Source organism: Rhinoderma darwinii, chromosome 8 (assembly GCF_050947455.1).
Source record: "Rhinoderma darwinii isolate aRhiDar2 chromosome 8, aRhiDar2.hap1, whole genome shotgun sequence".
NCBI lineage: Eukaryota > Metazoa > Chordata > Amphibia > Anura > Rhinodermatidae > Rhinoderma > Rhinoderma darwinii.
In genome coordinates, this window is record NC_134694.1 from 66,979,123 (window position 1) to 66,992,156 (window position 13,034).

Sequence of the window (13,034 nt, forward strand, 5' to 3'; positions counted from 1 at the left end):
TTACCTCAGCAACCTCCATAGTTGGAAGTTCCATATAAGAGTATGTTGACTTATTCTCTTTGGTAGGGTATGCGCCATACACCAAACATATCCATGAGCTTCAATTGACTTAACATTTACCTTTTGATGTATGTGCATAGGCTCACATTTTTTTCACAGAATTGTGGACAACTACGCTATTCAATACAAATCGCGGTGTATGTATTTATTTATTTTTTTACAATGGGAGTCTATGAGTGACGTATGCAATTGTATAGCATACAGCAGCATACATCTAGGCTATATATTTGATGTATATGTCAGGAGATTTTCCTGGAGTATGCACTGAACATAATGAAAAAACGAGATGCAAACAGAGCCTAAGGCAGTATTCACATCACGTCTGACCCTGCATTTAGCAGGATATGTCTGGGGAAATAATGCGCCCCGTACATCAGACTCACAGAACCTTTCACGACCTTAATTTTCATCCGTAATTAGGGAATCCGTCATTATGGATCTATCCATTTCTATTGGCCACGGACACCTTTCCGTATATTTACGGATGTGTGTCCGGGCCATAGAAATGATCCGCAAAATATAGAACGTTATTTTCTTGTCCGTAATTGCGGCACAGACTCACCCATAGAAGTCTATGGGCGCTTCCGCAATTGCTGACGGCTACGGATGTGTATTCGTAGCCGTCGGATCCGTATTTGCGGAAATTAAAATCCCTTACGGTCGTGTGCATGAGGCCTAAGGGACTGTGTTTATGTGTCGTCTTTGTTTTCGTGATTCTTATAATCACTTTGTCATTTTTGGAATCACTGTGGGAAAAAAGAATCGACTCATGTAAATGAACGGCTATGATCACAAAGTCAAGATTTGCCATAGTCAGGATTTGCATGGCAAATCCTGACGTATATTTTACAAAGAATCAGTGGCAGAAATAAGAAGCTGATACTAGGATTTCTGCCGTGGATGTACAAGTGGATTCAATGACAATGAGGCTACTACGTTGGTTTTCCGTGCAAATTTTTCAGCTGTATGTGAATGGGGTATAAAGAACCCCATTTATTTGCATTAAATGCCGGATGTGAGCAGATTTGATAAGGATTTAGAAACGGAATCTGGGTCTATACTTCTCATCAAATACTGACTGTATGAACAGGCTGACATTTCTGGGCGCACAGCGCCGATTAGTGGTCGCCTCGGGTATTGTATCCTATCATGAAGCTACTCCCAGAATGCAGCGGGCTCATAGAACTACATTACCCTGGTTACACTGCGGCGGGTGTGTCGCGGTGTAAGGCCCCGGATGTAAGATTCTAGAACCCGCCTAGGGCCGGTACAGGAAGTGGAGTGGTGCGAGTGAGACCAGGAAGTACCCGGGAGACGGTGAGAGGCCCCGGGGTAGGTGCGGTTCCCTTACGATCAGACACTGTTCGGAGAAGAGGTGCGTGTTGAGGGAAGTCTCTAGGGTGAGTCGGTGGCTTCTGTGTCTAGCTTGGTTGTATTGGGGGCACCTAGTGCCAGGGTGGGAGTGTCTAATGGGCGGATCAGCTGTGGATAGGTGCTGGCTCTGCTGAGAGGGGATGAGTGTCAGGTACTTTCCCGGGGTGACCTGCCAGTCCCAGCCCCCATCGTCCTAACCATAGAGGGGAGCAAGGGAGGAAAAGCTGGAAACTTCCTGATGTGCGGAGCTACAAGACTGATCCATATACACTCCCATGTATATATACACCTATACTAACTTACACATATACATTACCTATATACATCTATACTAACATACACATACATTACCTATATACACCTATACTAACATACACATTACCTATATACACCTATACTAACACACATATACATTACCTATATACACCTACACTAACACATACATTACCTATATACACCTACACTAACACATACATTACCTATACTAACACATATACATTACCTATATACACCTATACTAACACACACACACACATACATTACCTATATACACCTATACTAACACACATACATTACCTATATACACCTATACTAACACACATACATTACCTATATACACCTATACTAACACGCACGCACACACACACACACCCACACATACATTACCTATATACACCTATACTAAGACGCGCACACACACACATACATTACCTATATACACCTATACACACACACACACACACACACACACACACACACTCATACATTACCTATATACACCTATACTAACACACACACACACACATTACCTATATACTCCTATACTAACACACACACACATTACCTATATACACCTATACTAACACACACATACATTACCTATATACACCTATACTAACACACACACACACACACACACACACACACACACACACACACACACACACACACACATTACCTATATACACCTATACTAACACACACACATTGCCTATATACACCTATACTAACACACGTGCACACACACATTACCTATATACACCTATACTAACACATACATTACCTATATACACCTATACTAACACACACACATACATTACCTATATACACCTATACTAACACACACACACATACATTACCTATATACACCTATACTAACACACACACATACATTACCTATATACACCTATACTAACACACACACATATACATTACCTATATACACCTATACTAACACACACACACATATACATTACCTATATACACCTATACTAACACATATACATTACCTATATACACCTATACTAACACATACATATATACATTACCTATATACACCTATACTAACACATATACATTACCTATATACACCTATACTAGCGCACACATATACATTACCTATATACACCAATACTAACGCACACATATACATTACCTATATACACCTATACTAGCGCACACATATACATTACCTATATACGCCTATACTAGCGCACACATATACATTACCTATATACACCTATACTAACGCACACATATACATTACCTATATACACCTATACTAACATACACATATACACAATCCTATACATTACCTATATACACAATCCTATACATTACCTATATACACCTATACTAACACGCACACATATATATTATACAATTCTGTATGTATACACACCTATACTAACATACATAATCCTATACATTATCTATTTGTATATACACACACTTATACTAACATACACACAATCCTATACATTACCTATGTGTATACACAAACATATACTAACATACACGTATATACACAATCCTGTACATTACCTATACTAACATACACGTATATTCACAATCCTATACATTACCTATATGTATCTATACAATCCTATACATTACCTATTTGTATATAAACACCTATACTAACATACACGATCCTATACATTACCTATATGTATATACACACACTTATACTAACATACACATATAAACACAATCCTAACATTACCTATATGTATATATACACCTATGCTAACTTACACATATACACACAATCCTGTACATTACCTGTATGTATAAATAACCTATACTAAACTACACGATCCTTTACATTACCTATATGTATACACACTTATACTAACATACACAATCCTGTACGTTACCTATATGTATCTATAAACACCTATACTAACATACATATACATACACAATCCTATACATTACCTATTTGTGTATATATACACACTTATACTAACATACACACGCAATCCTATACATTACCTATATGTATCTATATACACCTATACTGACACACATATATTCACAATCCTATTTATATTCTATACGTACATGTGTGTGTGTGTGTGTATGTATGTGTGTATATATATATACATACACACAATCCTAACTATATTTACACCTATACTAACATACATAATCCTATACATTGCCCATATGTACACCTATACTAACATATACGAATATGATATTACTATAAAGTTGTGAACAGTCTGGGGGTTATAGTTCCACGTGTTCTCGGAGGGCGCAGGTTCTCTTCATACACTATTGACTATCGCAAAATAGTGGTAAAACGCATGCGTTTATGAAAATGTGTTCTTCAAAGCAATTTAGAAGCACATACAAAAACGCAAAAAAACCCAGTCCAATGGTTTACACACAAGATTTAAATTGCTTCTCCTAAGGCCCTATTCAGACCGGCATTGGTCACATCCCCGAGTATAGAACGAACAGCACGTGGACTGAACACTGACCCATTAAAGTCAATGGACCAATTTACATAATTTGGTCTGTGCAGAGAAAATCGCAGCATGCACTAGTTTGGTTTGATTTTAATATCGTGCTAGACAAGCCCATTAAAGTCCATGGGTCCTTGAAGAAAATTTTTTTTTTTTTTCGTAACTAATAAATCTAAATCAATGGAGAAGATTTTCTAATACTGGCGGTCTGTCCTAGCAGTGGTCCCATCCAGTACACTAGTGTAGTGTGTCCTATATTACTCAACATGGTGAATGGTCTGACCTGGCGTTGTTTACCACCAATCTTCTTACCGGAAATGTGGTGGGATAGTAGCGTAAATTAACGAATGTGACTATGAGTGAAGCTACACCTGGTAGTATTGTACAGACGTTAGAACAAGGGGACCCACACATGTAGCAGAGTTTCCGCACCAAAATCCACTTTTGTTACGTGCGGATCCCCCCCCCCCCCCTATTTATCCAGCAGAGAACGAGCATTCTGCGATTTGATTTTATTGCGGAAAATGTTCAGCAGCACGTGGATGAGCAAAAGTCTTCCGCTGAGGATTTTCTGCCTGAAAATCTGCAACAAATCGGCTACGGTTGTCAGGGGCCTTGTTGATATTTCTATATTCCGTGAGCAGGAACAAACATTGCTGTCTGCTGGAATCTAAAGGAGGATGTGTTGTTTACATTCTGTAACCTAGTACCAGCCAATCTGTCCTACCTGTAAAGAAGCGCCTAGTCTCACTTAGATAAAGTATTAGTGCGGCCTCATCTAGTACGTGCTGTTCAGTTCACAAAAAGGTTGCGCGTAAGAAAAGTGCAAACGCAATATATTGATAACCTGCATTATAAAGATTTCTAAGGGGGCAGGTATGATTGGCATGTATGAAAAAACGCCTCCTGCCTAGACAACCCCGTTAAGGCCTCGTGCACACTTCTATCACAGCCGTTTTTGACGGGTCCGTGAGCCCGTTTTAGCGGCCATGTGATTTCCGTGTGCACTCCGTGTTTCCGAGCACCGAGCATGGTACTGTCCAGGGTGCTGAAAGAGCAGGGTTGTTCAGCGCTAGTCACTGTACAGGGTGCTGAAAGAGTTAATGGGCTACACTGATCGGCGGTAACTTTCAGCACCCTGGACAGTGACTAGCGCTGAAGAATGACAATGCTCGGCGCTCGCAAAATACAACTTATGAAATAAAAAAATCAGTTCATACTTACCCAGAACTCCCTGCATTGTCCTCCTGTCCGGCCTCCTGCGATGACGTTTTATCCCATGTCACCGCTGCGGCCAATCATAGGCTGCAGTGGCGGTCACGCAATTATGGATGACATCAGAAGGCCGGCCTCCAGGGATGACGCTTCATCCCACGTGACCGCCTCTGCAGCCAATCACAGGCTGCCGCGTCATACAGGAAGGTCGGACTGGAGGAAGAAGAGGGACTCGTCACCAAGACAACGACCGGGTACGTATGAACTGCTTTTTATTTTATTTTTAATCAGCAGCCTCTTCTCTCTATCAGTGATTGATAGAGACAAGTGGCTGCCGATTAGTGTAATATATCTGTAATGTACTTCTGCCTGCCTCGGCTGTTGCTAGGCAACGGCTCCATCGCACACGGATGCCTTCCGTATGCCTTCAGTTTTGACGGCCCCATTGACTTGCATGGGCCTCACGGTCACAGAATCTCGGACCAAAGTAGGACATACTCTACTTTTGTCGGAACGGAGCAACGGACCGTCAAAAAAACTGAAGTGTGCATGGTCCCATTGAAATGAATGGGTAAGTGTGCTAGCTGTCAGAAAAACGGCTAGCACCCTGAAGAAAAAGACTGAAGTGGGCACTAGGCCTAAGAGCGTGTAGAAATAGTCGGGAACGGATTATGGCAGAAACAGCTGACACATAGCTTGCTTTGAAGGGTTTTTTTTCCCTCACAATCACTATTTCTCAGCTATCCACAGGACAGGTGATAAGTGTTTGATCGCTGGGGGGCCCCACTGATCACTAGTTCGGGGGTATTTCCTCTCATATGTTTATTTGTTTCTCTTATAGCCAATGTTCATATTTGCATGTGGTCTAGTTCTGTACATGTTATGTGACTATACTTTTTTTTTTTTTTGTTCTTTCATTAGGTAGTGTGACTTCATGAAGAATGCAGACAATAAAGTGTGTAGTCGTTGGTGATGGAGCAGTTGGAAAAACATGCCTTCTTATCAGTTACACCACCAATGCCTTTCCAGAAGAGTATATCCCCACAGTATTTGACAATTACAGTGCCCAGATGACGGTGGATGGCAGAACGGTTAGCCTTAACCTGTGGGACACTGCTGGTCAAGAAGAATATGACCGCCTGCGCACCCTGTCTTATCCTCAGACCAATGTGTTCATTATATGCTTCTCTATTGGCAGTCCGTCTTCTTATGCCAACGTAAGGCACAAGTGGCACCCGGAGGTTTCCCATCACTGTCCTAGTGTGCCAATTTTACTCGTGGGTACGAAAAGAGATCTTCGAAATGATGCAGAGACTATTAAAAAATTAAAGGAGCAGAGTCTTGCACCCACCACAACCCAGCAGGGCTCGTCGCTTGCTAGACAGATCGGTGCTGTGAAGTATCTGGAATGCTCTGCCCTGCACCAGGAGGGGGTCCGAGAGGTGTTTGCAGAAGCTGTTCGTTCTTTTTTAAATCCTGTGGTAAAGAAGAATCCCAAGAAGTGTGTCCTACTATAGGGGTGGATGCTGACCATATAGATGCTGTTTCAATGTTAAATCTGGGTTTTTAGCACAGTAACTTGGGCGATTTTCCTTTTATCCTCAGCTTGCACTAACAGCTCATCATGTGGGTTGTGTGGAGTAGATTGATCGCGCTTTATTGCTTTCCCAAGAATGAATGAATATACCACAGATGAGGCAGCGGTTTGTGCAGAGCAACGCAATATGTCATGATGTACTTGGAACAAGAAATCTCTCTGAGCGCTTACGCATGCCAGCATTGCACTTTGGACTATCATGGGGGAATCTTGTTGGGTTTTTTTCTTACACGTTATATTGCCAACACAGATTAAAATTGAGCTTTTTTTTTTTTGACAAGAAACCTATTTTATACTCCTTCTTACTTCGCCACTACTTAAGCTTCACTGTGCAATTATTCTGAAGAAATGCTATGCTTATGGACATGTACTTAGGCCTTTTTGCTTTGATCTGAGTGACTTAAAGGGATTTGGACTTCCAAAAGTTCTTTTTTACTATGTGCTGGATCAATACTTTACATCCCACTGGATTCTGCTAGACACTGTAACCGTCCTTTACCAGAAGGAAGGCTTTTTAATATGAGATCCAAATCTTTCTGTAGCACCAGACACCCTCTTCCTTACCATACAACTCAGGGCTTCATAATTGCTAAGAAACAGATCTCCCTATGGAAATAGTTTAAAGGGAATCTATCATCAAAAAGAAAAGCAGATCATGTATACAATACAGGTGACAAGTCATACAGTCCCTGTATACTGGGGGAGTCATAGAGTTCGGTTAACCAGGGGATAGATTACGGTGTACTTCAGCTGCTGTAATTGTGATCTTGAGAAAAGACATCAGACAATATCTTCTGTGCACTTCTCTCTGCTGGGTTAATACTGGTGGTGTTGAGTTTCTCATGATTGCTCGGGGTGCTTTGACAGGAGCAGATTTACTGGCTGGTAAATGAGCGCCGATTGGCAATGCAGCACATTGATCGGCACTCGTTAGCGCTATTTACATGAAGCAATGATCGCAATGTAATGGGACGAACTATTGTTAATATGATGGTTTGCCCCCATACTCTTTCATCTTGTTGGCAGTACATCCCCTGTTTATACAAAAAGTTATGATCAACTGATGTTGTCGACTGATCGCTGTCCTGTTTACACAGGGCAATGATCGGGAACAAGTGTTTGTATGACCGCTTGTTCGTCTCAACATTGACCCTTGTAAAAAGGCCTTTAGTCTACATTTCCCAGTCATATCAGCTTAGGCTCTATTTACATTTCATTTTTGGATATGTCGGGGGTATTTATTGATGCATACGTCGGCCAATGTACGGGGAAAAAAAAAAACATACTGCATGGTGTATGTCTTTTTTGTTTTTTTTTGCTGAGGCCCACTGAATTAAAAAAAAAAAACAGTGTACTGCACTTTCCTATACAGTAAAGAAAAGTATGCTGGTGCATGCCACCCTGACAGAGGCTAAAAGTACATTCTTTTAGGCTCCAATGGGTGAATGGGGGGAGGGGGGGGCGACAATGGCTACATTTGGGAGCTTTCCCAGCACACATGCCAATAACACAACGAGATGTGAACAGAGCCTTAAGCCAGTAGCATTCCTTCTCCTTAATCATGACACTATTACATATAACTGTTGTCTATATATTCAGCCTGTCCTTACAGCAGCGAGAAAACAAGAAACCATGCGGCACCCTCTACCATGCTTCATGAGATCTGCTCTTGGGACTAAATTGTAATACATGTATATTATATTAGGGTTCTCAGTTCGAACAGCTCTACTTATATTTCCCCTTTAAGTACCCCCAAAGCCTAATCTTGTAAAACCTGAGTCACTTCTAGGCAAGTTATCTGTACATTTGAGCCCCACTGTACCTCTTCTCCGTGTAGTTTCCCCAGACGTATTGGGAACTCTTCCAGGAGTCCCCTTGAAGGCACCAGCAAGGCTTTTACTATAGTGTAATGTGTCCACTCTCTTGTGGATGATAAATCAGATAGTTCTCTTTAATAATGGCCAGATTCAATTAATTGTGCTGCATGTGATGTGGCAATGTACCTGCTGACTTGCGGCCATTGTAACCCATATTCTTCCCGTCACTTTTTTTTTTAATTGTACCTCCCGGCTTTTGGACAAAGCTTTACTTATGATATCTGCATTTCCAGGACAGATTCAACCTTGAAGATACACCTTAAGATATGACATTAATCCGTCATCGTTGCATATTGACTGCACGCAGAAAAATTACTTGGAACTCAGTCCCTATTCTATCAATAATATCTTAGCAGTCTCAGCCTTTGAAGTATTAGTGATCAAGCTGCTTTCTCAATTACATTGGTTCTGTACCCCAAATGGTTAAAGGCAACGAAGGCTGTTAAAGGGGAATTCCACCTTTTTAGTTCTCATTGAGTTAGGCACATCTCCAGCTATCACTAGTGCACCAGCTGAGCGTCCTATCTCATGGGCCTCTTCTGTTATCTTTTGATCTCCTTATGACATCTCAAACCATAACTTTAAATGGAGTTTCCTTGTAGTAGAAGAGATATTGTTACATTGATGCACAACGCTTTTCTTCCTTGCAGATAGATTTCCTTTACGTTGCGCTCAGGCTGCATAGGATTACAATAACGGGTGAGGCCACCTGTAATTGTAAAGCCATTTATACAATGTAAGAGAACGGCATTCTCTAGGTATGAGCTGTACTCTTCCCCGTCACGCCAGTTAAAGTGCCTCTCATTGTGGTTAGGAGAACTTTGTATAAGTGAGTTACCTTTTATAACTGAATAAATGCAGCTGTGACATTATTTTTTATATATTTTACAAAGATTATGTATCCTGTAAGTTCATTTATACTGTGTAATAATGGTACTTGCTAATGTCATCTGTCTTCATTACCAAAGAGCAATCTGTATCTTATACCTAATGGAAACTATGGCTCAGCTGCTGCTGGACTGCAAACGCCAGTCTGCTCGTGCAGATGTTGTTCAACATGCGCTGAAGGCATGGGATTTTATAAACCAGGAAAGTGTAGCACGCTGTATATTATAAAACTGCAAGTCCCAGAATGCCCTGTCAGGTTTTGGTTTGGACTCAGTTTTACAGTCGGAGTGTTTTTACATGTTTTTTGGATCATATCTTACACCAGAAATGCAGGACTACCTGATGGCTGTCACTAATGTAATGGTGGGCAGTGCCACCACTGACATTGGTGACCAATAGAGCTGGTGGGCTGCCTTTCTTATGTATGTTCTGGATAAAATGAAAAGTGTCACTGAGAAATGGTTCCAATAAATGGAATTCTGATCATTCGAAGGCCATTCAATGGTCGTGGAAAGATCCATTCAGTGTTTTTCTTTGCTTATTTACGCCTGGCAAACTATCAGGAATGTATATTTTTGTGCTAAGAACTAAATTTCTAATTCAATGCATATCTTTTAGTTAAATTCAATTAACATTTCTATTTATTTAAAGGACTCATAATAAATGGTACTTTGGATACTGTCTGTAGATTTTAGAAGTTTTTTGTTTGTTTTCCCCATTTTTGTATTGTCACACGTTTCTTATTTCTCAAACCATGTCCTGCATTGAGCCTTCAGTGCTGGCATCTCCACCGATGGTCTAAAAGGGGAATTCCCACTAAAAACATGTGTTGTATAGCTACAAGATATTGGGAGAACAGGGGTTCCCAGACCCCCATTCACCAAGGAGGCCACATATAGGAGTGGACTTAGTAGCTCTCTCCATTACACAACTTACTTTACACACATTTTTGCCATATGTTTTCCACTTTATGTAAATAACAATGTTGTATTATATAATGAAAAATTACGCAACCTCTTATATCCTGCTTGCACTCGGTGAAAAGAAACTGTATAAAAAAAGTTTCATAATTCATTTAAACTGGAAAAATGTAGGCCTCTTCACACTTTTTTTTTTAAGCATTCTTGGTGTTTTTCCTATTCGTTACATATGCAACATTCCTTTTGTTCTGGCATTTTTCTAGTTCTATAGAGAAGCCTATGGAGAAAAGAGCCAGAAAAAACGCCACACCCTGGAGAATGCTGCATTTTGAAAAAAAACACCACAGACCTCCAGAAACACACCAAAAGACCATGGAATAGAACAAAAAAATACATTATTTGTAGTGCGTTTTATATTCCACTATAGACTTTCAGCTAACCTTTTACTGCAGCGTTTTTGGTTCAAAGGTTTTCCCAAAAACACGATGTGTGAAACCACCCATAGGTGAAGTATAATGGGTGTATTCACACGGACGTTCTTTTTAACGGCCGTGAACACTGGCTGTCAAAAAATAGAACATGTTCTGTTTTTAGCCGTTTTAGCAACCCAACAGTCCCCATAGAAATCAATGGATCCGTTTTTAATGGCAGTTTTTGATAACTCTATCCATGTGACGGTCGTTGAAAACTGATTGGTGGTTACATTGGAATTTCAATTGCATTCGCGTCCTTAGGACACAAAATCAATTGACAGCGCTGGGAGGCACGGCCTTCCTCCACATTCGGTGCTTTTTCGTAGTGCGGCGACGTTCGCTGGAGCAGGCATGGTCGGAAGAGACTAGGCATTCATCGCTAGAGAAGAGGACGGCGCCGAAACAGACAGGTGAGTGTAGCTATCTACAGGGGGTGCACTCTACCTGGGGACTGTGGCACTATCTATGTGAGCACTAGCACTAACTATGTAAGGACTATCTACAGTGGGCACTGGCACTATTCATAGTTACAGTATGGTTGAAAAAAATACATATGGCCCTCGAGTTCAAACAAGGGATGGTTGAACCTTGTTTTATCCCTATTAAGCTATCTACAGGGGCAGTGTAGAACTATCTACTTGGACACTGGTGTTTTCAGGAAGATGGGACAAAAAACCCTGACAAATGAAATTTATCTGTTTTGTTAACGGCTGGGAAACTAAAAGTTTCATGTAAAAGTCTTACGTAAGTAAAACCGTTAATCCTTTTTTATCAGACTTTTTTCACTGTCGTGAATATAGCTTTAGGCTACATTCACACGACGGAAAAATGGCCCAGAGATGGCCGTTTCCTGAACAATGAAGTTCTATGGCATCACACGTGGCCATTTTTATTTAACGGCTCTTGAATACTGGGCGTCAAAAAAATAGGACGTGTCCTATTTCTGCCAGTTTTCACTGCCCAACAGCTGTCGTAGAAAACAATGGATCAATTTTTAACTGATGTTTTTCAGGAATCAATCCTTGTGACAGTCATTACAAACTAATCCTGGCCCTCACAAGAGGACTCCCCGGGCTACTTTAAGTTGTGAGCGCTGGGGAAGCCCTTGACATCACTGTCTATATATGGAAAGAGAGTGTGAGCAGTACAGCAGAACAAAAGAAGCCTTCAGGGCCCAGATGGGTGCTGACCTCCAGGGATCTGACTTTTAAATCCCACAATGTCCAAACAAGAAGTAGAAAAGAGAGGCAGCACTCCAAACAGATGTCGTCCGAAAAGTGGATTTATTCTCCCATCAGTGTAGTAAACAGTGCAACGTTTCAGCTGCTCAATGCAGCCTTTGTCAAGCGTCTATATATGGACAGTGATGTTAGGGCTTTCAACTATGGAGTCCCTGGCCGGGGACACCTGTCTTGGGATAGCTCTTGATGTCACTGTCCATATATGGACAGTGACGTCAGGAGCTTTGAGATGCGGAAATCCCCAGCCAAAGTGTTAACGGGGAATCTGTCATCTCAAAACCCCTAATATCACTGTCCCTATATGGGCAGTGATGTCATGGGCTCCGTCTGGAGCAGTATCCCTGGCCAGAGCGTTGCGATGCTCTGGCTGGGGATCCTGCTCCTGGAGGAGCCCCTGGCTTTACGGTCTATATATGTACAGTGATGTTAGAGGGTTCCCCAATGGCGCTATCTGCTGCAGGGGGTGGCACGATCTAGAGTGGACACTGGTGCTATCTACATCGGCACTGGTATTTTCAGGGGGTTGGGACAACAAAAAACCTGAAAAATTAAATCAATTTTTTTTAACAGCCATAAAAACGGATCTCAAACTGCCATTAAAGAGGGTCAGACGGACTTGAAATAGATGAAAATTTG

General features: G+C 41.2%; 1 protein-coding gene across 3 annotated transcripts; it reads left to right on the plus strand.

The window, feature by feature from the left end:
- Positions 1–1,274: 1,274 nt before the first annotated feature.
- Positions 1,275–10,443, plus strand: RHOG (ras homolog family member G). 3 transcript variants are annotated; one of them, XM_075835702.1, is made up of 2 exons: positions 1,275–1,435; positions 6,324–10,443. In XM_075835702.1, exon 2 carries the CDS (start codon positions 6,344–6,346, stop codon positions 6,917–6,919), a length of 576 nt encoding a protein of 191 aa, XP_075691817.1. In that variant the 5' UTR covers positions 1,275–1,435; positions 6,324–6,343; the 3' UTR covers positions 6,920–10,443. The 3 variants fall into 3 exon arrangements, with proteins under 3 accessions (XP_075691817.1, XP_075691818.1, XP_075691816.1); XM_075835703.1 differs by having other exon boundaries at positions 1,275–1,392; XM_075835701.1 differs by having other exon boundaries at positions 1,277–1,460.
- The last annotated feature ends 2,591 nt before the right edge of the window (positions 10,444–13,034 follow it).

Excerpts from the sequence above, each read along its gene's own strand:
- RHOG (XM_075835702.1), top strand. The coding sequence starts at position 6,344 with ATGCAGACAATAAAGTGTGTAGTCGTTGGTGATGGAGCAGTTGGAAAA.